This window comes from Armigeres subalbatus, chromosome 2, assembly GCF_024139115.2.
Source record: "Armigeres subalbatus isolate Guangzhou_Male chromosome 2, GZ_Asu_2, whole genome shotgun sequence".
Taxonomy (NCBI): domain Eukaryota; kingdom Metazoa; phylum Arthropoda; class Insecta; order Diptera; family Culicidae; genus Armigeres; species Armigeres subalbatus.
The window spans coordinates 413,800,956-413,828,706 of record NC_085140.1 but is presented as its reverse complement, the minus strand read 5'-3'; the positions used below and the strand labels follow the sequence as shown (position 1 = coordinate 413,828,706).

General features: G+C 39.7%; 1 protein-coding gene across 3 annotated transcripts in view; it reads left to right on the top strand.

Moving 5' to 3' along the window:
* LOC134213383 (uncharacterized) overlaps window positions 1-27,751 on the top strand; it is a 558,528-nt gene that overhangs the window by 392,886 nt on the left and 137,891 nt on the right. For all 3 annotated transcript variants that reach the window (XM_062692395.1, XM_062692396.1, XM_062692397.1), the window contains 3 exons: window positions 1,311-1,360; window positions 2,708-2,839; window positions 16,521-16,693. In XM_062692395.1, the coding sequence (XP_062548379.1) occupies window positions 1,311-1,360; window positions 2,708-2,839; window positions 16,521-16,693 (355 nt within the window). The remainder of the gene's footprint in view (window positions 1-1,310; window positions 1,361-2,707; window positions 2,840-16,520; window positions 16,694-27,751) is intronic.

Genomic DNA, 27,751 nt, shown 5'->3' with positions numbered 1-27,751 from the left:
TCGTCAAGAGTGCAATACCCTGCTTCAATCCACTGAAGGTTGCGAATGATAATGAAATCTCACCCGCAACAGCTTGATTTTGATCCGTACAACGTTATACGAATCCCCCGTATCATTTTTGCCGGAAAATCATGTTCAAGTATAATTTACCATAATTCATCTCGTTCCACTGAATCATTCCTGTAGTAGGTTCGTTTTTTGGCTGCTCGTGCTTGATCCAATTTGATTGTACCGATCTCTATTCAACCGGCTTTCCGACAGCAACATCCAGCTAATGGCAACGATCTTCTTGTCTAACAATCGCTGACGCGCCACATCAAACCAACACGTCACCTCTATGCACTGCCTATCACTTCTCGTGCTGTTGTGCTCACCAATCCATGATCGTTGATTTTGTAGTTAACATTAATTGCACTCACCAGTTTGTCGAGCTTCTGGCAAATATTAATAAAAAAGTTATCACCAACAATCGTTGGATATTGTAACATTTCACCATTTGAGTAGCTCCAGGTGTGCTTTCGATTTTTTTTCGTGCGATGTAGGTGGTCATTGGTAGCTGAGTGTAGGCTCTCCCTACCGATTATGGAACGGAAAAAGACCTCTCTACCGACCTTAGCGTTACCGTCTCCGATAATAATTTTCACGTAGTAAAGTTTATTTGTTCGCGGATTAATCCTAACAGATCTCTTGGACTATTGAATGCACATGTTGCCGGTTTTGAATTAAGAACCTTTTGCGCATCAGATGGCACATCACAGTTGACACTTTTTAAACCACCGTCAACCGGTTTCTATGGCACGAAAAACCAGCAGGACGTTCTGTCTCGCAAAGGCATGCGACATTTATGCTCGTTGCTTCATTTGTAGGCGCTCGCTTTTTCTTTCTATCACAAAATTGTTTCACGGAATACTACAAAATAACACAATTTTATTCACCTAATTGTAACTCTGCCTTTCTCCCGGTAGCCAGACATCATTTTTTTTGTTCGATACAGCATAAAGATTTTTTCACCAACTTCAGGAGTAACTAAATGCCGAATGCAAGTTTATGCTAGAAAAGCAAATGAAAATCACGATATGGAAACAATATTTAATATTTATCTTGACTTTTATGCACACACGACCGACAGACGTTTGCTCAATTCGCCCAGCTTAGTCGTTTGGTATACGACACTACGGAAATAATCAGTGAAACGATAGCCTTTCGTAACAACATCATTGTACGAAATAAAAAAAATCATGAAAACGACCGTGTGAAAAAATTAAACCACATTTGCTGAATGATACTTTTTTTCGATCTCTGTTTTCCAGGTTTGCACCACGCTTCATCGCTAGGAAACATAGAAGCATCCTCGTCACAGGTACGTACCGCAAAAGATGGAGAAACGAATACTGCTTACTTGTCATGTGTTTTTCCGACATTTGCAAGTTTAGCAAAAAAGTGCGCCTTACCGTAATCCGGGGACGCTTTGATCTACCGGCTAACGTATTACGAAGATGTCGTATTTCACTTTTTTATTGCACTATAATGTGCCAATGATTGTTGATGCAAATTACGTATCAAATCTATAAGCCTGAAAATGGACTTACCTCAATACTTTTGTTGAGGAATGCTTTAGGCTTTCAAGACTCACGTTAATTGGTCTTCTAGAAGTATAATTCAATCAAATTCGTGCACTGAGTAATGAACATTTTGCTGTACTCCTTTAGGCTACCTAAATCACCACGGTTTACGGTAGGTTGCTTTCGGTATGCGTGGGATCAAAACGTTTGGTTGTACGAAGAAAACGTGTTTCCACTACATTGCCCTTCTATGCATAATTGTCCCATGTTACCTTTAGGTCCAAAAACTCTAACTCAAGTCAGTTTCCCCCTCTTATTGTACAATTGAATAAATCTGAAAAATTTCCTAATTAACATACATAATTAGCGAAGGCCTCGCGTTTTCTGAACAATAAATAGATTACCTTGTGTAAACGTCATTGAGCACCAATGCCGTTAGACGATAACTAAATTTTTTAGGGAACCAATTGATTTGGGTTTGTCTTTGTTCATCAAAGGCTATATGGGACAATCATGCGTAGAAAGGTAGTTCAGATGGGGTTTTCTCATTGCATGTGAATAACGGCTTTTTCTCCTCATCAACTCGGATTCGAAAGACGGTAAACAATCCCGAGCATGAAATACATCATTTCATGGTCTAAATTTCGTTTGTGACACTAAGGATTGTTGTTATACATATATCAAGATTCAAAGGTAGAGAATAAAATATGTTTCATGTAACTATAGATGGGAGAAAGTTTTTCGTTTGCTAACAAAAAATTGCTACTAGAAAATAAATTGTAATCAATTTGTCTGCTACATCTTCATACCAAAAAATCCACATCAACTTATGATGACAAAGTATTTTTGATCGGGATATTACTGGTGACCATTTCCTATTGTTGATGCGTTTGTGTTTCAATAAATGTTTAAGACGTTTCAAATATTCAAGAAATTTGGCAATGACATTTATTTCTTACTTATGTTTATCCAATAAGTGTTCATAATTTCAAGTCAAAATTTGATCAGCCAATTTAATTAATCTCTAATGTACTTTAATTATACCCGGCCAACCTTCTCGCAATATTATAATTAATCTAAACTGTTCTTCATTCCATGCTACCGGAAATCCAATCATCACCAACAATGCGGTTAACCGGTCGCAGTCGAACACAAACCTAGCCGCCAGGAGTTACGATTCTGAAGATGAAAACATGGGCAGGAAAAAGGGACGCCCATTCGACACGGGACCTGGCTCGAGAGCACCTGTCTACTCGAAGGGAGATATCCGCGAACAGGTGAGTGCCATTTTTCACTTCGGACTGTGAAATATCCTCCGGGTTGAACCCAAGGCAGAACTCGTGTTGAGAATGATAATTTTTAGGTTGTAGGTAACCTGGTGCTGCTGTGGATGCTATAATCCAGACAAACCAAATATTCAAATCAGTCGGCAAGCATGGCTGCTACGGTGACAAATTGATTCCATCAGCATTGACGCATCTGCTTTACACTTTCGTGCTAAATTGTATGCCCAATGGGGATTTCATGGCTTTTTATCCTGATTTTCCAATTTTTTAGTTTGAAATAGATTTTTTTACCTGAAAAATGTTGTATTGTAGATACTTTGTAATATGTTTGAAACGAAATGTGTCGTATTACGTACGACAGCTAGACTCACCAGATAAACACATCGCTATCGAGGATGATATTGTGATGATAAATTTTTGTTTATTTACAAATTATTTTTACTTTAAAAATCTGTTTTACATTCTATGTGGTCGACCGTAATGACCTTCATCATCTGGGAAAAGTATTACCCTAATTCTTTTATGGAGCTTATTCAGCTTTCTACAATACAGAACGATCTAAGCTACTCTTACCTCTTCAGACTTAATTAAGAGTTGAGAGAAGTTTTTGATTTATGATGTTAATGTTTAATTACTACGTGGCACTTACTTACAATGTTTCTTCTAGCAAGCATGCTTTATTCACAGCTATTTGGTTGCAGGGACATTCGCTTAACACATTCAACATCTTGAAGCCGAAAAAACTAAATACTATTAATTACTCAGATAGCGCTCTCATTTCCCTGGCTTGTAACGGTTATCAAAAGGTATTTGTTGGACAATGCTTAAAACACATTCACCGCCTTTGAGCATCGTTCCACATCGACTGACGCTGGAAGCTTATTCGCAGTGTTCATAACAGACAAATCCATTTGCAGCATCACAACAGTTTTGCACGACCGAGCTTGATGATAATCTCCAAAAAAGGAGCCCTGAACTGCTCTGCTGAGCTTCGATAATGCGCCCGTAAGAATAGCTTCATTGAGTGTATTCATGTCGCGCAACGGGAAATCGTCCAGCTAAGTACTCGCCAATAGCCACCCACCCATAGTCGAACGGAGGTTGAGAATGCGGATCAGGGGAAAAAAAATTAACAACTAAAGCTGACGGAAATTGGCATTACCAACCAGTCCCAATCGTTGGCCGTGTCGCCCGGTGGCAATGACGACCAGGCGATCCTAACGATGGAGCTTTCGTTCGACAATAGACCGACGAATGGCACCCGGAAGCTACCGTTTGGAATGCACAGCGAGTGTTCGAATGAATATTAATGGAAATGGACCAGTTCGCGGTGTTTTTTGTTGATGTTCTTGGCAGATATTAGAATCAAGGGTGGATGGTGTTGGCACACTCTATTTAAACTGGAATTGGGGAGATTAGGGATTCATGAGTGCTTCGTAAAAGGCATTTGTTGCGCGTCGAAAGAATAGTTGAACTGTTGCTTTTTCGAAGGTATTCTTTTAAGAAATAAGGATTTTGTCCTTTAAAAGTACTCAATCTAGTTTTTGATATAGGGGGAGATCCCCCAGCGCCGCACACTACCGCCCAAACCGGACACTTCTAAAAATGGCACTTGCAGAGATCCCTCCATCATCTTATGTAGTACAAAAGAAAGGTTTTGAAAAGTGCTTGACCTGCATGGTATATCAGATCCTCATGTTGTAAACTTTTTACAAAATTTAAAATTGAACAAAAATGTAAAAAAAAATATGTTTCGCCTTACTTTAGAAGGTTTGAATCAACAATATTAAAATCAATCAAATGCATTCTGATTATGTCGAGATGGTCAATATTAATTATATTTTAAATATATATACTTCTTCTTCTATACTTCAATACTTCTTCTTCTGCAACACTTTGATCGGATCTTTTCGTTTTACTCCGGTTTCTCGCATAAAATTCTACATGTTATAAACGCGATTAAATTGTGAAGTTGATTTGTGTGTCTTCGTGTATTCGCAATAAAGTAAATCGTGATCAAGTGACTTGTTACGATTCGTCCAAACGTTAATATTCCGCGGAAAATCCATCGCAATATTTAGTGCTCTATCATTTCAAAATGGCAAACAACTGTGGGAAATGCTCTCTCTTCATCAGCCCAGATACTCCCTATACAGTGTGTGAAGGGAATTGCGCCAAACTGTTTCATGGTAGCTGTGTTGGAGTGACTGAAGATGATCTATGCGTGCTATCCAAAAATATTATTTGGATTTGCGATACATGCATGGTATTGTTTTGCAAACTGCGAGAACGAACACACGCTGATGCCGCCACTAGCACTGATGCATGCCGTTCTGTTGAGGAAGAAATCGAGGATCTAAAGCAAACGGTTGCAGACATCAAGCACACGCTAGCAGATGTTATACGGAAACCTACTCCAATAACACCGCATCGACACTCTACTCCTATTGCTTCGATAAATCGTTTTGAATCACCTGATGATCATGAGGATGCTGGATGTTCGTTACTACAGGGCGAAGAGAAATGTGAAAAGTTTTCGTTGTATTTGACTAACATTGACAGAAGTGCCACTGTGAGCGATGTTAGCCTCTTAATATCGAGCTGTCTAAGCGCTCCATTGTCGACATGCAAAGATGTAGTTAGGCTTGTTCCGATATGGAGAGATGTTAATTCATTAGACTACGTTTCATTCAAAGTTAAGTTGAATATTGACCGAAAGGCGTTAGCACTGACAAAAACAACTTGGCCTAAAGGGATAAGATTTCGAGAATTCGTTAATCGTTCAAGTGAAACCTGGAAACCTTGCTATTGAGAACAACAAATTCATGTGTAAATAGGAAATGTTAAGGTAGAATGATAAATTATGTTTGTGTTTTGTTTGCAATCATGCAGTATTGTAATATCGTTTCCTTTGCTTATTGTTTATTGTTATATCATATGTTTTGAGAGGTTTAATTATGTATTGATATTGATCATTGATTGTATTGTACAATGCTTATTAATGTTTGTATGTATAGTTATAATTTGATGTATGTATATTAGTAGTTCAATAAGACCACAATAGGTCGGTTGAATGTTATAATTTAAATAAATAAATAAATAAATAAATAGCGTTCACGATTTGTTAGATATATTATGTATATGTGATGCAAAATCAATTTCTGTATCCGGTAGCTGCCCGAGCAAAGTCTGAAAACATAACGAGAGCATATAGAAAACACATTTTGAATTCGACATCAAATTGAAATCATAATTTGTTTTCAAATATGAATCATCATGATTGATTACATATTTTGATCTCATTTTGCTGTAGATTTCTAAATTGTATGATCTGACATCAAACTGTGTACTTATTTTGTTATCGGAACCAATATCAAATTTAATTTTCGATTTGCTCTCATCGATAGCAGGAATAGTTTTCGATTTGATGTCACAGTAAGATTTTTCTGCTATACATTTTGTTATTTTAACCGTTAAAACGACCAAAAAGATATCAAATTAAGTAATCATATTCGGCGATTTCACAACATCAAAACGAGTTATCGTTTTGCTCTCAAGCTTTGCTCGGGTGTCCCCCGGGTCCGGACACTGAGTTTTTTCATGTGATCAAATAGCCATTCTTTGCACTTGTTTTGTTAAACTTACTTCAATTCGATTGTTTTTTCTCGCTAGCGTATCAGAAAGCCACAGAAATAAGCAGAAACAAAATTTGAGGATGTCATTGAAAACGGTAGGAATTTTGAATAAAATATAAGAAATCTATCTGGAGAGTCAAATAAGCTCTACTAACACGTGTTAATATCTACAATTTGAAACAACTGAGAAATATTACTATTCTTAATGATGTCTTTACTCATTTAACAAGAACTTGGTCATATTTGAACATGATGCAATAGTGTCCGGTACTAGGAGACACTTTTCTGAAACGTGAAAATTTTCATCAAAATTCAACATCAAAATACATCATCAATGATCATATTTTGTGTATATGGCACACACGTAAATATAATCAGGATAATTAGAGAGTTTTTCGTTAAATGGCTTATGTGTCCGGTACTGGGGGATCTCCCCCTAATGTTTCATGCAAATTGACTCCAATATCGAAAAATTGTTTGTTTAAATTGCTTTTCGCTGCCTTTTTTATTTAGTAAACAAATGATCAATTGATCGATCGATTTTTTTTGGAAATTGGAAAGTTTATCCTAAGGTGGCAGCCCCACCAGCGCGATGTAGGCAACGCGACCCCGGTCACCATCTGTTCATTGATTTCAAAGCAGCGTATGATTCAGTGAAAAGAAATGGAAGCTGTGGCAGATAATGTCCGAACATGGTTTTCCGGCGAAACTGATTAGACTGATACGTACAACGCTGGATGGGGATGTGATTGAAGTTGTTGGAGAATTTGTTTACCTTGGAACGCTTGTGACATGTGACAATGACGTTTCCCGTGAAGTGAAAAGACGTATTGCTGCTGCAAATAGGACCTTTTACGGATTACGTAATCAGCTTAGATCCCGCTACATTTAGATGGGAACAAAAAATGCTCTATTCTAATCTCTAATTCTACAAGTAATCCTTTATGGACATGAAGCATGGAGCTTAGCTTAGCTTAGCTTAGACTGACTGTACATATCAATGGTTGCTACTCCGTGATTGATCAGAACTGGTGCAAATTGCACTACGATCCAAGTGAATAGTGGTTGGGATTTACCAATCAATAACGGCGCCGGCCAAGTCCTTACAGTCAGTTGGGAAAGGGAGGGAATGTGAGTGTGTGGTAATTGTTGCTACTAGAGACCGAGAATACCTCTGCATCTCCACAATTACCACGGGAAGGAAGTAGTGTTAGTTGGGTGGGGTAATCAGTAACATAGATCGGGATTCACCATGGAAAGTGATGTGACCTATGCAACCTACACAGCAGTATTAGCATTTCCTTAACTTGTTCAATTGTTCATTCTTCGCGAGAATAAACAATCAATCGCTCAAAGTGAGCGATTGTTCATTTGAATTTCGGATTAGGCGCCCGCGTCATCATTTTTTAACGTAAGAAAAATAAAAAAGAAACGGGATTAAGATTGAAAATAATTGATAGTAATCGGAAAGCTAATGTCATTCAGCAACCCTTATTTTATCTCTATTTGAGGTTAAATAAGAATGTAAATTTACGTTCATTTGACATGCCGTTTATTTTGCATTACTTTCGCGCGCGTGTGTGTGTCGCTTGCCGTGACCAGTATACCGTAATCAGGATCTCACTGGTATTAATCCTGATGTGCCGGTTGGCACTCGTGTTGGGCTTGTGCGCTTTGAGCGGCACAAGGTCGCTTCCCAGTCTACATAAAATCGCACATGGTGCAATACAGGATGCTAAATTGGAGACGATATATAAATGTGGAGAAGTACTCCTATTGCCTGCACTTCAGCATCCTACACGACACCATATACGTTCATGTGTTGACTGGGTTTGATAGGGCCTGCTTATAGACACATGCAGCTTTTTGTAGAGGTTTAACAGAGCCCACTGTCAAACCCCACCACATCCTAGGCAGGCCCCCTAACTCGCAGTGGCCATGGGGAGGGGTCGTCAAGCCCTTGGACATAGTCCCTGCTGCCCCTCCTTTATGGACATGAAGCATGGACATTAAAAAAGGTGGGCCTGAGAGCTTTCGGGGTTTTCGAGCGGAAAGTGCTGCGTACAATATTCGGAGGGAAACTAGAAAATGGTGTGTGGCACAGACGCATGAATCATGAACTGTATCAAGTATACAAAGAAGAAAGTATTGCGAATCGTATAAAATACGGCAGATTTCAGTGGGCTGGACACTTTGTGCGAATGTCGGAAGAAAGAATAGCGAAAACAATATTCAACAGTTAACCAGAGAGGGGCCGGCGACTTCGTGGAAGACCACAAACACGCTGGCTGCACGCGTTGGAATCGGACCTGGGGACCCTGAAAGTTCGGGGAAACTGGAGGAACATCGCCCAATACCGACGATTATGGAGCTCTACAATACGCCACACGGCGTGTTCAGTAGAACAATATTATCACAAAAAAATGAGCATGGCTAAAATTTCAACTACGTGAAAATATAGCTTCTTATCTTTCATTTCCTGGGTATTTTAAAAAAAATCTACCGGGGGGTCCCGAACAACCTTTTTTTTCTTTCCAAATGGAACCTGCATTCTAATCTAATACCAGCTGCCAGTCACGAGTCCCTCACGAGTTGACTCGTCATTTATTTTTTTAACTATTTTTCATGAATTAAATGCAAGGAATGAATATTCTTCATGATCTTTTATTTTGAACCTAATTTAAAAGGCTCAAATATGGAAAAGCATGTCGGAGCCAAAATTATTAAGTTCAACATTTGGCTAGCAAACATACTGCTTCGCAAGGGTTGAACCCACTAATATTTTTAACAGTGTTTGTTTAGTTTCAATTTTATACTTTTTGGATTTAAATTAAAATTAGTGAAATTCGTAGAAATTATTCCAGATAATTGAGAAATTTTAAATTGATTGTTTGAGCTCAAAAAACGACAGGATTCCGACATTCAAGACATAACGATTTCTGAAAACCTAATGATTTTTTATAACATTTCCAAGATAATATAAAACTATTTTAACCTACCGAGATAAGCATGCCAAGACCATGCTGCAGGTGGCTGAGTTGTATTCCCGGTTCGGGCTAGGAAATGTTTAGGTTGAACATTTCCTCGGCATTTCTATGTGGGATGGTTTTATAAAGATATTTTTGGTTTTGAAAGTAAGGAATACATTTTATTCTATGGAGTTTTTATAAATATTAACGGGGCTTAATAATTAGTAAAGCTTTTCTAAATTACGCTTCTGATCATTGTTGAGCTAGATTTTTTCCACTAGATAGATGAATAAAAGTAAAGCTCATCGATTACTTCAAAGTCTGGTGGTTGTACCAAGAGTCATGAAAATAAGTGTCTTTTAGAAGAAGATGCATTTGATGCATAGGGCAGGAGATTGATTTTCGTTTACTGGTTAACTTTTCTGAACTCTTAGGCAATTTAGATTTTATTAGAGTCATCCCTTCAGCACGATTTTTGTGTCTAAAAATTTAAACTCTTCTCCAAAAACTTCTAAAACTACCCTGGTTCTGATCGTCCAGGTTTTGTGTTTGCGTTTTATGTTGGTGGTATTCGGCTTGACCAAATAATTGAACGTTATTGAAAGTGATTGCCAAAAGCAAAATAGCAATAATGCGACAACACAATGAAAAGTGGACTAATTTTTAAATTGGTAGTGAATTTAGAGTGAAAATAATCGTTTCGAATGAGTATTTCTCCAAGCTCACGCAGTGCAATACCATAGAAAGTTGCATGTTTGCCACAACATTTGTAGTAAAATGAATTTGTTTGTCTGGATGAATCACTCGTTCTCATCAACTATGCATCGTAGCGATATGATCTCTAGGACAAAATACAGTACATATTTTTAAGTTTTTTTATACCCATGTCACTTTTTGTTGAAATCAGAAGAGATTTTATTTTAAACTAAAAACTAGATATTTACTTCCATTTTTGCCTTTATTGTGCACTTAGCATGACTCATTTTTGCGCTCATCTGTTTACCGTATATCAATTGAAATCTGATTTCTATTTGAATGAGGTATTAAGGATATCTATGAGCATGTTGAAGTTTTTAGTGATAAATTGAAGTTACACAATCAAAAATACGACAGAAAAAAAGTGTCAAAAGTAAATTATGTGTATCTACATTACTTCTCCTTCTTCGTTTTGGCATTACATTCCCCACTAAGACATTGCCGCCTCACAGTTGAGTGTTCAATCAGCACTTCCACAGTTATTAACTGCGAGGTTTCTAAGCCAAGTTACCATTTTTTACCATCAAATTTACCACCAAAGTTTCAATTTTGGTATATATTTGGGAAAGAATTGGGTGTATATGTGCATAAGATGACGATGCAGAGCATAATCTCCATCCAAGCCTTTCTTAGCTGTTTGCAGGGGATAACATAAATATATCGAGTTCGGCTTCGTCATGCACTTTGACGCTTGAGCTCCAACAAACTATTAATTTAGACTATAACTTGGTAATTTCGGTACCCCTGAGTTTATATACGATTATTGGAATAAAAAAATCCAGGAATCTCATTTTAAATGGGACGCGATAAATAATAATCGTTGGTCTTCCAACTACAAAGATCCGTTTCAGGGAGAAAAAAAAAGTTGTTCGAGACCCCTCGGTAGATTTTTTTCAAATAGTCACGAAATGAAAGCTTAAGAGCTAGTGAAAGTTTTGGTGATGCTCATTTTTTTGTCATAAAGGTCCCCCATACACACGTATGTGTATCGACGCTGTAGCCAACCAGGTATACAGCTAGGTAATCGGTAGGAACAGCCTTCACTCCGCTACCAATGACAACGGCCTACGGCTAGTAAATTTCGCTACTGCCAGAGGGATGGCCATCAGTAGCACCTACTTAGCACGAAAGAACATCCGAAAGCACATCTGGAGACACCCAAATGGTAAAACTTGCAACCAGATATACCATGTTATGGTGGATGGGCGCCATTTCTCGGTTGATATCGATGTGCGGACATTCAGAAGCCCGAACATTGACTGAGTAATGCCAGATGCTCGACGATCGGATAAGTGCAATCAACGTTAGCGACAACATCAACGATCTATGGAAGTCGATCCATGGAGCGGTGAGCACAACAGCACGAGAAGTGGTAGACACTGCACAGAGGCGATCCAGGATGGTATTGGTTCGAAGTGGAGTGTCAGAGAGTGACAGTTGAGAAGAACGTTGCCATAAGCCGGATGTTGGTGTCGGGTACCCGATCGAATAGAAATCGGAAGAAGGAACCAAGAGTAGCCGAAAAATGAACCCACCGCAGGAAGAAAAAAGAGTATGAAGAACAAGTGATTAGCGAGGCGCAGAAAAAAAATGTAGCAGAATCATTCTGCGGAGGTTTTATGAGACTGTCAATGGCGTGCGGAGAAAGACAGCGCCAAGAAGGGAATTTGCTGGCAGATAAAACTGAAGTGGCTGCCAGCAACACTTCGAGATTTTGTTGAATAGTTGAAGTGACGGTGCCCTCCTTAGCCTTGCGGTAAGATGCGCGGCTACAAAGCAAAACCATGCTGAGAGTAGCTGGGTTCGATTCCCGGTGCCGGTCCAGACAATTTTCGGATTGGAAATTGTCTCGACTTTCCTGAGCATAAAAGTATCATCGTGTTAGCATTAGCATTTAGCAGTTCGCACAAATTCGTAGGTGGTACAAGCCAAGACTATTGTATGAGAGTAGCATTACTTTCATCCGTTACCACAGATATTGATTTGGGACTAATCACTAACTCTTAGATGGAAGCAATGTACTCTCCAATAGTCGAGATCTGTCCTGGCCACGTCCTTGCGAATGCTGAGGAAGGGGAAGGATGGTTTGTTGGACACCTACTTAAGAAAGATGCAGAGAACTCTACGACCTCTCATAGGTTCCACGGGAGGTTTTGGGATTGTGTGGAAGGTTATAACAGTAGGAATCGTTTTGGTATAACGTGAAACACAGAAAGAACTAAGATAGAAATACAAAGTAGGAAAGGGACGAGCCTGGAATTAAACCCACGACCTCCTGCTTATAAGGCAGAAGCGGTAGCCACTAGACCACCGAGCTCGTCTGAGCATAAAAGTATCATCGTGTTAGCCTCATAATATACGAATGCAGAAATGGTAACTAGGTTTAGAAACCTCGCAGTTTATAACTATGGAAGTGCTTAATGAACACTAAGCTGCGAGGCAGCAATGTCCCAGTGGGGATGTAATGCCAATGAAGATGAAGGAAGTAACGGTGCATCGGTGAACAAAATAAATATTAGCGACGATGGACAAGCTATGGAGTCGCCTACACTAGATAAGGTTAGAAAAGCTATTAAAAAGATGAAAAACAATAAGGATGCGAGGAAGGACCAGCTCCCGGCTGAACTTCTCGAACATGGCAGTGAGCAACTTTATGAAGTTCTGCACCATATTATGTCGAAAATATGGGAAGACGAGGAATTGCCTGCTAGCTAGCTGGTTAAAAAAGGGCACAGACTGGAGTGCGGTGTACAAAATTATGTCCCGTATTCTGTTCAACAGATTGAAACCGCTTGAAGAGTCCTTAGTTGGCGAATTCCAATCAGGTTTTCGTGAGGGCCGATCAACGACGGATCAAACGTTAGCCCTGAAACAAATCCTTGATAAATTCCGGGAGTACAACTTGCAGACACATCATCTGTTTATTTACTTCAAGGCGGCGTACGAATCAGTGAAACGGATTGAATTATGGCAAATTATGCTAGAATATGGTTTTCCGGCGAAACTGATACGGCTTATTCGTATAACGTTGGACGGATCGAAATCAAGTGTAAGGGTTGCGGATGAAACATCGACGTTATTTGTTACCTTAGATGAATTAAAGCAGGGTGATGCACTCTCAAATCTACTGTTCAATATAGCGCTCGATGGAGCGATTAGGAGAGCTGGTGTACAAAGAAGCGGTACCATTATCACAAGAGCGCAGATGCTGCTAGGATTTGCGGACGATATCGATATTTTCGGGATTGATCGCCGTGCCGTGGAAGAGGCTTTTGCGCCTTCTAAGAGGGAGACTGCGAGGATTGGACTCACGATCAATACCAGCAAAACAAAGTACATGGTCGCTGGCAATCAACGTGGGTTCATTAGTTTTTTTCTTAATTCTTTATTATAGTGATTTTTAAGTGTAGTACAAAGTTCATCACTTAGGGGTTCATTAGTGGTAGTGGTAGTGGAATGGTGCTGGATGGTGAAAAGTTTGAAGTGGTAGAAGAATTTGTGTATCTTGGAACATTAGTGACGTGCGATAATGATGTTACCCGCGAGGTGAAAAAGCGTATAGGTCTTATTACGGACTTCGTAACCAGCTGAAGTCCCGGAGACTGCAAACGAACACAAAATTCGCGCTGTATACTACTCTGATTATTCCAGTGGCTTTACCCGGCCATGAAACATGGACGATAAAAGAGGCTGATCGGAGAGCTTCCGGAGTGTTTGAGCGTAAGGTGCTGCGGACGATACTCGGTGGTAAACAGGAGAACGGTGTCTGATGGTGTCGCATGAATCACGAGTTGTATCAGGTGTATAAAGGGCTGGATATTATAAAGCTTATACCACACGGCAGACTACGGTGGCTGGACACGTTGCTCGTATGACGGAAGAACGACAAGCAAAGATAATATTAAGTAGAGAACCCGGAAGAGGTCGCAGGTTTCGTGGAAGGCCGCGTACACGATGGTTTTTTGCAGTTGAAGAGGACCTGAGGGCGCTCAATGTTTATATATCAGAGAGCGTGAGGGTAAATCGCCGATTTCCCCGCTTGGGAAAAAATGTTGCAAAAGGCAGTTTTTTTTTAAACTAAAGCGAAATACAACCAAATGAAGCATCCACCGGATATAATTATGTCTTCGCTATTGGATGATGTAGTTTTGAAACCAAAATACTTCCCCTATTCAGCTGGAGACTGCTTTTTCTCCTCGGTGTTGATACAGGGGGTGAGAATCAATTGTCGAAATTATAGGATTTTTTTTTTTATTCGTATATTTATTTTGTAGGCACTCTGTGTTCTTAACCGCTACTGTGCCGTGATCTACTGTGGTACTCTGCTCTACAGAATCCACACAGAATCTATTTTTAGATGTCCATAATTCGTCTTTGTTGTCGTTGCCAGTCCATATCATCGTGTGTCTATTGTGTTCATTTATCCATGTGGTGAATCCAGTGATCGTTGCTTTGTTCCGTTGCCATTAATCGAAGTACGTTGGAGGAGTGCCAGTTTTGTTTTGTTTTGTCAGTTTTGTCAGTCGAAAGCAGGCAGTCGTATGGGAGAGGCGCGTTCCCCAAAACGCCACCGTACGGACTGCGCTGCTGGCGACTGACGAAGGTTTGGTGGAGGGGCTGGGAATCGAACCCATGACCATTCGCTTATAAGGCGAACGTGTAGCCAACTACGCTACGGGACCCCTCTATATAGGAATTATCAAAGTATCAAATTACCAAAATTTTCACTTTTGGATGGTTTGAAATACTGTTATTTATACATCTAGATGGTCACTTCAATATTGAGTAAGAGATAGTCCACATTTTTTTTTCAATAATTCTGAAGTTACTCCATTTAATAGATTTAGAATTGTTTACTTGAAGAGTAGGTACCGATAAATGTTCTCCTTCTTCCTGTGTTTAAATTTCAAATGAATTTCAATTGAATATCATTGCGTGAATGTTCCAAAAGCGGCTATTACCCTTCAGTTTTCAACGTTCAACGTACATACATATTCGCTATTTGTACACACTTGTCGAAATCAATCATCCGAAACATTCCAATCGAAATGGAGTGCCTTTCACTTCCGGCCAGAACATCCTTCCACAGGCCACCGAAGCACAGCTGTTACCGTTTTCGACGATGTGCAATCCAAATCCGATAACGGTATCAATTGCTTCAGCCGACAGCGGCGTGACAACGAAAATGACTTTTCGTTTTCCCGGAATAAATTGTCTGAATTTGAATATCAGTTCCAGTTTTTTTTCCTAGGCATGTTTGCTCCTATAATCGCCAAAGTTTTGGCAAAGTGGGCTGTTATCGTTTTTCTACTTTACCTTCTCCACGATACACAAAACAACATTTGGGATTTTGATATTATGCCGAAGGGCGGAAATATGATAGCCGTACGTACCTATACATAATCCTCCAGGAACGTTGGAAAATCTGAAAATATCAAACAGATTTTGTTCCTGCCGCAATCTATTGCTTCTAGCGACAGAAATGTGTTTTTCTTCCAAACCGGTTCATCGCTTCCGGTAAAAGAGCTAACATCAGATCAGATACTACATAAAGCACATCACAAGGGTAGAGGGAGGGTGTTATTCTTTGATGGTATATATCGTTGGATTACGAATTGACTGACATAAGGCGAAGTTTCGAAAAGCTAACAAAGGGCCAAACCTTGTATGTATAAAAATCGAGTGTTTTCATGTAAATTGAAACAAGATATAAAAAAAAATATAATAAAATAGAATTTCGAAAAAAAATATTTGGGAAAAAACATTTCGAAGGAAAGGGAAAATTTTAAGATATCATTATTGCGAGCCATGCGATTATCTGTTTCGACTGGCTTAATAAATTTTAAATTTGTGATCAAGGCCCATTATGCGATAATGGACGCTGAAGTTGCAAAGTACAAGAGTCTCACTTGTGAGTATTCACGCTTCAGTTATCCTTTTCACTTATCTGCCACGTTAAAATACACCAATGGAAATAAAAAAGCATGAAAAACAAAAAGTTGATTGAAATTTCTCCATCTCTTGCTGTTGCAGCTGTTCAGATGAATAATGTGGAGATTTTTCCGGCTTCCTCCAAGAGAAATATATTTGAATACATGTAGCAATTTCCAAAGGAAAAGATGAAAAGTGTCAACAGTTTGATATTAATATATTTCCACTACGCTGCACACTTCAGTCCTGTCTGATTCTGAACACGAGTTCGCGAAAACAAAAAACCATTCAACTGAGAAATGCTTTTCCAGCGAACGCGCAATCGGATGTTTGTTCTAACCATGATGTATCAAATTTCTTTGCTCTGCTTTTTTTCCCCAGTACTGCTTGACAGACAGACAGCTCAACTCGATAGAGCAACCAAGGAGGGAACGATTTTTCGGCTGCTGGTCGGGCCGGAATGCACATCAGTCCTTCCTGGGGGTGTGCGTGGGGCGGAGAGCACCGTCCGATGAGAATCTGGCCGACTACGCCCCAATGCAACGGTATCCGAGGTGAGTTGTTTTTAATATTCGATTATTTTATATGTTTTCGCTAGCATCAAAGTCCGAAGTCTCCGTCCGAAGATGGACCTAGGAATATCAATTCATAACGTCTCAATGAAAATTTCACGAGAAGTGGAATTTCTGAACGTCGATGAAGGAAGATCTTCCTTCCTTCCTTCCTTTTCGAAAACAAAATGTGGTCTGGTCTGAAGATCAAACAATGTTCAATCGATGAAAAATCAATCCACTAAATGAAATTTGCGTAGATTCAAATGTTCGGATATACAACAACCACTTGAAGCGGCGAACAAGGTTTTGGATAAGAACTGCAATTTATTGCTCACTTTATTATACTTATTATACTTTACTAGTTTATTTGTGGACGCAGTAGCGCCCGTGGCAAGTGTTTTTTTTTTCAATCAAAATTTTCAACGTGGTTTTTTCATCAAATGCTGTGTCTGGTTGTCTAAGGTTGTCACTGGTTTTGTTTTCTGCATCTGATAGTAAAAAAGTATTGAAGTGTCAAATATTATTTTTTTAGTTAGAATTTCCCCGCGTGCTGCATCTGGTTGGCTACTCACCGGACAGACAAACAGGGCTATTATATTTATGATTATGATTATTATACTAGATTACAACCTCCATAAAATACGTTCACCATCAATAATGGATTCTGTTTGGAATACCATTCGGATTCTTTTCAGAATCGCAAACAGACTCTGTTCAGAGCCTTCAAATGGATTCTATTACGAGTCTAAAACAGAATCCTAAACCCTTTTCAAAATTTCAAATGAATTCCGAATTGGTTCTGCTGCGAATCTCGACCGGAATTATGTTCAGAATCACGAACGGAATCTTTTCAGAATCTCAAACGGTTTCCGTTTAGAATCCCATACGGATTATATTTAGAATTCCAGACGAATACTATTTAGAATCTCGAACGAATTGTGATCAGAATCTCGAGTGGATGCTGCTCAGCAGAATCCCAATCGAGTTTTTCTTTTAGTTATTTTACTACCGCAAGTTATAGTGGAAAATAAACCTTGAGCATGAGACACATTAGACCAAAATTCCAGAATCGATGTCGATCGATGATCATTTGGGAAAACGGCTTAGAATATTTTCTACCTACTGGGCCAAAAATATACTATGACGAAAAAAAAAACTATTTCTCGGGTCGAGTCCAATACTACGGTACGGTAAAAACGGTACTATAGGCTAAAAGTTAGCTACAGCCATAAAACATGTAGAATGAAATGTCCTTGCAAGTACATATTTGATTTAGAAAAAGGTATACACGAGGAAGGAATGCACAGAAATGGAACGCCATCAGCTTAATACCAAACGGAACATAGCTTAAATCTATTCCATTTTTGACGTGAATTTTTAATATCATCTGCAAGTTGCAAGTAAACTTGTTAGGAAGAGGACTATTTCAACGTAGATAAGCGTTGAACGAAATTCCGCATTTCAAATTTTACTACTTGTTTACTTTTCATGATTTTTTCTGTGTATATATAAAAAAAAGACGTTTGGAAGAAGTTATGTATCCAAACAAGTCATGGCCGCAAATGTCATTTGGTCTAAAGGGACTTACGGTCAAATAGAACGTCCCTAGTATCACACATGTTTCAGGTCAGTTGACTTATATTCGACCGAATTTGGTTACAATCAAGTTGCTGTAACCAGATCCGTTAAAAATGTGCTACTTGATGTGTGACCAACAGTGTCGTTTGCCGAAAATATCGTTTGGCCGAAATGGTCGTTTGGCAGAAAGCGCCGTTTGTCTAAAGATGTCATTTGGCCGAACGGGTAAGACCGAAAATTTCATTTTCCGAACGGGTAGCGTAAATAGACGAACGGCAGTGCAAATGGTTAATGATGTGGTTAATAATAACTTATGTGTGGGAAGTAAGAAATGCGAAGTAAGAAATGAGGACTGAGAAATAAAAAGTGTTAAATGAGAAGTGGGAATTAAATGTCTCAGTTGCCACTTCTCACATCTTATTTCACACTTCTTACTCCTTGTTTCTCACTTACCAATTCGTACTTCTTACTTTACATTTCTTGTTTCTGTCTTCTCAATAATCATAAATAATTTCACATTTTTCAAATTCTATTCATGCGACATTTTTGACATAATAAGCGTTTGGCAAGAAAAATGTACGGTTGCATGATCCGTTCGAGTAAATGGCCCTTTTCGTCAAGCGACCATTTCGGCTTAACGCCATTTCTAGCCAAATGACATATTCGACATGACCTTAGACCAACAAGTTTTCGGTCAAATGGCTCTTCCTTCAGTATGATCACGGTTTATATAATAACGAGGGAAAACGGGGGTGCGTAAATTGATGAACCATAAGGAATAAGTGGAGTTGCCGTGATTTGTCGACCCAAAGGTTTACGTTGACTAAAATTTAGAATATCGTGGAAGTTCAGGTTACTGTTTGGAAACTTCGGAGAGAAAACCAACCAACTTCCAAAAGCAAAATTGTTCAAAAGCAAGGTAGAATTGACTCTTATTCAGCGGACTATGAATATCGAGGCTTGATTGCCCCCTTTTTTGGGCACGGGGGAGCGGGTAAAAAATCAAAAGGGTGTATAATCGCTATTATGGTGTCTTTTTAAAAGAAACTGACCACCGTAATTACAGTTTTACATGCTTAATTTATTTGGCCTCTACTGGGCCCTAGAATGAGAGAGAATAGGTGTACTTGCGCTTTTGGGTGGTGTTCATTCGTTGGCTAGCTTGGTGGACGGTGGCATGCATGCGGGGTGGTGATCTTCGGCGAGTGTTGACAGGCTGACGTTGCTGACGGATGCTTGACCGCGGTGCTCGACGACAAGGAGAGGCGAGTGCCTGATGGGGGCGGCTGACGGCGAGAATGGTCCGATTGGATTGCCGGTGAGGGCTGGATCGGGGCGGTTGAAGGTTTGGTCGATGGCGGTGCTGGTGAGGGTTTGATCGCGGCGGTTGATTGCGGTGGTTGATGGCGAGGATGGGCCGACGGCGTTGCCGGCGAGGATAGTTGCGGCGGTTGACGGCGTGGATAGGCCAACGGCGTTGCCGGCGAGAGCTTGGTTGCGGTGGTTGACTACGAGGGTGGGCCGACGGCGTTGCCGACGAGAGCTTGGTTGCGGCGGACGACAGCGAGGAATGGTCGATGGCGTTGCAGATGAAGGCTTGCTTGTGGTGGTTGCAGGCTGGTGATCTGCATCCAGTCACCGATTCCAAACCGGTACAAAGGGCGTAGCTGGGTCTACAATCGCTGGGCTAGGGTTGTGCGGAGGATCCTGGAGCCTCTAGTTAGTCCGGCTTAAACCCAAAGTCCAGATTGTGGCGATGGTTCACCGTCGAGAAGACTTTCACTGGTACCAGCCCGGTATCCGGTCTCGAGGAGCAAAACTTGATGTGTCCGATCCCTTAATTGGCTGCTTTTGGTCGTCAAAATGGCCGCCGGGGACCTGGTAGGTGGCGACTTGGTCCTGACCCGTAATTGGACGATTGTTCTTAACAATAACCACTTTTGTACGGGTCTATTGTGGAGCTGTTGTAGAACAAAGCGAAGCCTTAGACGAAATCACTTATTTTTCACTTTTTTTGTAACTAACCGTACTTATAATTGATCAACCGTACTGATTATTCTTTCCGTCCAATTTAATTTTTTTTGCTGTACTTCAAGAGAATCTGAAAGAAGAAACACACAATAGTTTTTATACACCATATTTTTTACCAAAACTTTACACTACTTAGTAATAGACACACGACGCATACTAGTATTATATTAATAGTCAGGAACGGAAAGAGACCTAATTTCTTGTGGTGATTACTTTTATAATTTTTCTTTTTTGCTTCGTGTATATTATTCCGAAATTGTCAACTCACGAAGTTTGGCATCCTGGTTTTAAAAGGTTGGCTGCCCTTCCGCGTAGGGAACCATCAGCTGACGTCAAGAGATAGATTGCGTCCTTTCTCAAACCGCTGTAAGAAAATCATAAAATTATTAGCGTAAGCGACAGCTAATGATTCAACCGCCAGTGAGGCTGTCAGTTTTTATTTTAGTTTCTTTTTTTCTAGGTTGGGTGTAGGTATTAGGATCTCCCTGGCAGGCGTGATAAGTGACAAGGATGTTTGTGAAGGAGCCAACAAACCATAATTGAAACCAACGGTTACAAAATATTGTCATATCTCTCGCAGAAGCAAAGCAAGATCCTTGTTCGCTTCACAATTTTTTTTAGGGCTTCGAATATTGAAAGTTGGTACTTTATGTTGATCGCCTTAGAGGAATACACGTGGTACTTATGTGGATGCTATCTTCGGTTTCTAGTTGAATGTTTTCAACAACATGGTAAGCAACAAATAATTTCACATTTGTTTCCAAAATCATTTGCCACTTTTCAAACTAGCTCACGTTTATATACACACACACAGTTTTTAATTCTGCAGCTCGGCAAAAATCCGCACAGCCGTCTGCCCAGCAAAATAAAAACTGATATCTCGGCAAAAATGACGTTTGTTAGTAAATTTTCAGCAAATTATTTGCTAATTTTCAGCAACTTTGACAGAAATCTCGGCAAAAAACATGTTTGCTGGGACACGGTTGTGCGAAACTCGGTAAAAGCTTAACATTTTGCAGAAATCCCGGTAATAAAAGTTAATAAAATCCCGGTAATAAAAATTAGGTTATTGCAACTCATATGTGACCGGATTCAGTCACAATCAAGTTGCTGCAACTATTTTCATCTGACTTGTGCTGCTTGGGGAAGACATTCGTAATGGAATACGACAGACAAGGGGATGGGCAGACTTTGATTACAGTCCAACCAGCAACTTTCAAAAATTGGTACTACTAGTCGACCCGGCAGACGTTGTCCTGCATAGTAGGCAAAAATGTGCGTTATATACTGCCCTTGTGAAATTCCCATACAAATCTTTATTGTAGTTTTTCACGAATAATTCAGCATTACTAATAATTTTGATAATTGAGCAAATATCATATAAACCCGTTGGAGGCAATGACGAATGTAACTGCTGAAGGTCTAAAGAAAATCCATTCAGCCATTTTCGAGTTATGGGAATACGAACACAGACCATTTCATTTTTATTATATAGATAGATATCATTATACTCCAAGTTATACTCATATGTTTTCGGCGTCTGATCAACACTATTATTTTTATTTGCTAATAAATATTTTTTTATATATGTTTTATTATACATTTCAATTGCCTTCGGCATTTATATTTTTTCAACTGGTTGAACTGATCCGTGAATGAAACGTACAATATTTTAAATTCGAATGCTCTAACAGTATTGGTCGAGTTAAACAATATTTGTCTAAAGTTGAAAATTATTTTATTGAACATTTATTTAAGTATTTCAATAATAAAAGTTCTATGAAGATCATTGGCACAATACCAGGAAGATAACTTCTAGATCAATTTCAGGATTTTGTTTCGAAGTGGTTTCGTACTAGTATTGCATCTATAAGCCCCATCCCCCTCTAAATGGTGAAAAGATTGAACGGGTACTGAAATGAATCCCCTTAAAAATGTGCACTTCACGATCCAATCATATTCACAAATTCAAAAGATTCCCAAAACTTATTAGGGTATCCAGGATCCATAATATATGAAAGTACAAAACAACTCGAAACATTACGGCCACAAGAATTCTCCCTGAAATCCTTCTAGAAGTTCCCCTGGGAACTTCTGAATTCTTCCGGAAAGTTATCCACAAATTCCTCTGAAAATCGTTCGAAAATCCTTATCATGTAATTGTAAATCCTTCTTATCTAGAAACCCCTTACTAATTTTTTTAGGAGGTACATGAGGAAATCCCTTGGCGATTTCTTTTCTTCTCTCCAATTTTTACTTCTAGACATTTCTTCGGCTATTCTTCAGAAAAATTTCCGGCATTTCCTTCAGGAATGCATTCGAGAGTTCCTTCAAGAATATATACGGATTTTCTTCCCAAAATTCCACCATAAGTTTCTTCAGAAATTTATGACGGAAATCCTCCGATTTCGCTCCATAATTTCACGTGTAAATATATAAGAAATTCCTTCGTAGATTCTTCTAGGAACTTCACCGGGCATTCTTCCAGGAACTCTTCCTTTAATTCCTCCGGGAAACTTCCATGAAATTTTCCGGGAATACCTCCATAAGTTCAATAGCGAAATCCTCTAGCATTTCATTCTGAAATTCTTTTCGCAATTACTTTTCTCCCGGTAATTGTCCAATTATTTCCCCAGAAATTCTTACTGGTATTTTCTCGGGAATTCCTTCAGGTACTTCTCCGGGAATTTTTTCGGGAAATTTCTCGCGGAATGGTCCTGGAATTCTTTCCGGACTTCACTAGGAATTTACTCCAGAATTTCATTCGGGAATTAATTTGAGAGTTCCTCCAGGAGTTCCAAGAGTTCTTCCAGGAATTTCTTCGGAATAAATCCCCGGGAATTCATCCGGTAATTTCTTCAGCAATTTATCTGGGAATACTTTCAGGATTTCATCTGGGAATTTCTGCACTAATTCTCCTGGTATTTTTCCGGGAATATCTTCAGGATTCCTCCGGAAGTGCTTGTGGGAGTTCCTCCGGGAGCTCCTCCAGGAGGTTTTTCAAGAGTTTTTCCAGGAATCCCTCCAGGAACTTCACTGGGAATTCCTGGAGAATATTTGGCAGAAATCACGGGAAATAGTATTTCGGAAGTTCCTCTAGAAATTCAACTCCGGGTATTCCACCGGATGTTCCTCTGAAAATTTCTCCGGGAGTTCCACCAGTAGTTCCTCGATTCATGTAGAAATTCATTTAGTCTTTCTTTAGGAATTTATCTACAAATTACTCCAGAAGTTCCTCGGAGAATTTTTCTGGGAGCTCCTATGGGAATTCCTCCGGGAGGTCCGTCAAAAATTCTTCCAGGAGTTCCGCCTGGAATTCTTGCGGAAGTTCCTTTGGGAGTTCATCCAGGAGTAATTACGAGAGTTCCTCCAGGATTTCCTCCGAAAATTATTCCTGCAGTTATTTAAGAAATTCCTCCAGAAGTTCCACCGGCAGTTCCTCCGATAATTCCTCTGATAATTCCCCCGGGAATTCATCCAGAAATTCCTCCGGGAGTTTCTCCGGAAATTACTCTGAGAGTTCTTCCGGGAGTTCCTTTTCAGAGGAACACCCGGAGGCACTGCCGGTGAAGCTCCCTGAGGAATTCTCGTAGAAACTGCTGGTGGATCTCCCGTAGGAATTCCCGAAGGAACTCCTAGCTCCTAGAAGAATTGCTAGAAGACTTCCCGGAGGAACTCCTAGAGAAACTATCGGAAGAACTTCGGGAGGAATTTCCAGCTAAACTTCTGAAGAAGGCCTAAATGATTTCCTGAAAGAAGCCTGAATATTTCCTGGGAGAGCTACTGGTGGAACTCCCTGAGGAATTCCCGGAGCAACTCCCGAATGAATTTCCGGTGGAATTCCCGGAGGAACTTTCGGAAAAATTTCTGAAGAAACTTCCAAAGAAATTTCCAAAGGAACCCCCGGAGGAACTGACAGTGAAACTACCAGAAGCATTTTCGAAAAAAAAACTTGGAGAGTTCATCTTAGCATAGCATAGCATAGCATATCTGACCGCACACTATCCTGGGTTGGCTGTCGATAGGGACGTTAGATGCGCCAGAAAAAACAGCCTGGGGCTTGGCATGTTCAACGATCCCTTTGTTCAACACCTGGCCAGGTCCTTGCGATCAGTGGGGAGTTGGGAAAAAAACTTGGAGAGTTCAGAGTAGACAAATCTCGTCTAGCTGAAATCTTTGTAGGGGTATGTAGCTAGACCATCATCATCATCATCAGAGGACCTTCTCGGAAATTCTCGGAGGAGCTTCTGGTGGAATTCCTTTATAAATTCCTGAAGAAGCCAAAATGAATTCCAATTCTGGAGAGATTCCTGGAAGAATTTTCAGACAAACTGACGATAGAACTACCGGAACAATTCTCGGAGGAAATCCTGGAGGAGTTCTTGAAGGAACTGCCGGTGAAACTCCTGGAAGAATTCCCGGAGGATCTCCCAGCGGAAATCTTGAAGTTTCCATCGGAACTATTTCAGGATTTCTTTGGGAATCAATTTAGGAATTCCTCCGAAAATTCCATTCCATTTTCGGTCTAATTTCTGTATACATTTTCGGTGGAATTCCTGGAGAAATTCTTTGAAATTTTCACAAGAAATTATTCGAAACTTTCACGGAAAATTTTATGGAATTTACACAAGAGATTCGAAGATTTTTGTTTACTGGCAGTTCTGCGGACTTGTTGTTAAATAAACGCCCAACGCAAACGTGGCTTTGTAAGCGTGAATGCGTGACGTTGATTGACATTGCGTTTTAGTACAAAACGATGACTTAACGCCCAGCGCAACGCACTATTGTGATCCAGCCTTTACTGTTGGTTGTGGATTTGGTTTGAAAGTTTTTGGAACTTTAAAGGAAATAGTGCCATGCACTAATATTCACGTGTTTTTATAAAACTACTATAAAACTACGATTCAGAAGACCTAAAAAAGTTGCCCGAAATCCTGGCTAAGCCCTCGAAATCCTGGCTACGCCCATGCATATTGGTATACCATACAGCATAAGTTGTCCAATTGTTTAAGGCCTAGAGATGTTCTTGGGGCCCCAAGAAGACTTGAAATAGTATTTAAGGTCTAGCAATTAGGCAACAGGTATTTCAAGTGAATTATCAAGAGCTATAGGTTCACGATGACATATGGATACCTCATAAGCAGATCTTCCCTATTTTTAAGTAACCTGAGTCATTCAAGAACCCCATGGAGTTAGGACCTCAGATCTATCAGTTTATCTGAAAGCATTTCCGGCGTATTCATGAGTGCTGCAGATCCATGTTGATATGTTCACGCACAATAAGCAGTTCATCATCAAGTATTTAAAGTTCTTCGAGAACCCCGTGGAGCTTGGACCTGTGTTCATTAATGCAGAGGATAGAATGCGTTTATGTTATAAGTTCATGGCCATCCAAGGAATACCTGAAGCAAGATCTACACGACTAGAGACCCACACATATAACCAGATATTTTTCAATCTATTTAAAAGGGTACATTAATACAAGTGGGTACAGTACTTTGTGGTACATATAATAGAATGCGTCTATTGCATACGTTGATGGTCATTCAAGAAGATACAGGAGTGGTACCCGAATGTGATACAAGTCATTAAAAGAATCATACATTGTTAAGATCGTTATTTTCTGACTGTATATCCAATTGTATGTACTACTAACTGCACATATATGTATGGCATTTATTTGAAAATTTAAATAATAGCAAAGTCTAGTTGAAGAGTAGTCCCTTTATGAATGAGAAAACTTCCAATTGCTAATCGTCCTATAGGAGCAAGACTATCCGTTGAGCAACATAAGCCGTGCCTTAAACACCTCACCATCGAGCTTCGCAATTCCTGCTTAATAATGATACCCAACACGACGCCATGAACCTTAGCTTGCATCGTTTTCGTTCCAACTACCTGGTGGTCGTCGGACCGATAAAGTCATCTTTTTATGAGTGCATGTACTCTGGTGCTAGTCTGAATTATGCACACTGCAACGTCGTTTTCAGCACAATAACCATTTCCCATACATAGAGGCGAGAGTACAAACCCCATGGGGCATACCGCATATCTCATGAGGATGGAGTCCTACACTGTGCTCCTATCCACTTGATGAACCGAGTTACCCAAGCTTAATTCGATCAAAGTCGGAGAGCTCCGCATCGCATTGATAGTGTGCAGCTAATAATATTTTGGGATGCTGCATGTCTGCAATGCCAATACCGACCACTCTTGCTGGGCATCGAGCGGGGCGGAATGGTCTGCCGTGTGGTTTGCCAAAGCACGATAAGAATGTCCGTAGGAAAATTGGCACACGGTCGATGATGACGGCAACGAGTTGATGATTGGGCAAATTGGTGTAGGGTGGCATGACTGGGTGGTGGTGGCTGTGAGTGGTTTAGTGGTTAGTGGTGTCATGAGTGGTTAGTAGGGCTTATCTATGTGTCTCGTATTGCATGAACTGAGAAGGAGTGTTCAATGGATATGTTTTCAAGTGCGAATGTACGTAGAAATTCTATTCGGTATTGAACAAAAATAGATTTCAAGTGAAGTAAAGCTTCTTTATTCATTGGAATTGGATGTTGTATTCATCAGCTTTAACCTTCACTCATTCACAAGTTTGAAAATGTTTGAACGAATTAACAAAACCCACATGTTTCAGCTGTCTTCCGGGTAGTAAGAAACTTATTTTTAGAGTTTTATCACAATCCCTGGTATTTGAATTTATCATCTTCTCTCTGGGATCCTTCTCTGATCATCGATGGTGCGGAATAATCAACCCTTCTAGAAACATATTGAGCATATAGCAACTGACATAGGCTTTGTTCTTGGAGAAAAAACAATATAAACAATTTGAACCAAATCGATTTAACGACCGAAGGCTAATCTACGGCTAAAGGCTAATTTCCGGAGACGAGCCAGTCTCGGGCTGAAAATCTCCTTAATAAAGACACAAAAAAAATGTTTATAAACACCCAAAATTTAGGAGGAAAACGATTATTGGTAGCCTAAAAATAATATGTCAAGAAACGTCAGTAATGTAATTTTCATTAAAAGTCATTATTATTTAGTAACAGCTATACATGTCGACGATACTCTAGCCTAGGCTTGGATGCAAAAGTTTGCCGTTACCCTATCATTAATTATTCGGAATGAAAATCACACCACTAAGAATACAATTTATGCAAACATGAGATGACTGCTGCTGCATTATGTATGCATACCAGATAATCTTCCCTGCTCTTGCCTCGAAGCCGATGTTAATTTTTAAATCAAACCAAACTTCGAAAGTATCACACAATTCGTACTTTTTCCCCCGATCAACCCCAAAAGTGCTGACAAAAATCCTCTTCCATACCGGAATTGAATTAATTTCTACGAATAATACATGCAGATTAGTGGTTCTCCGTTCGGAACATACATTTATCGCAGCAATCCCGTCAAGCTCTAATAACGAACAGCATCTAC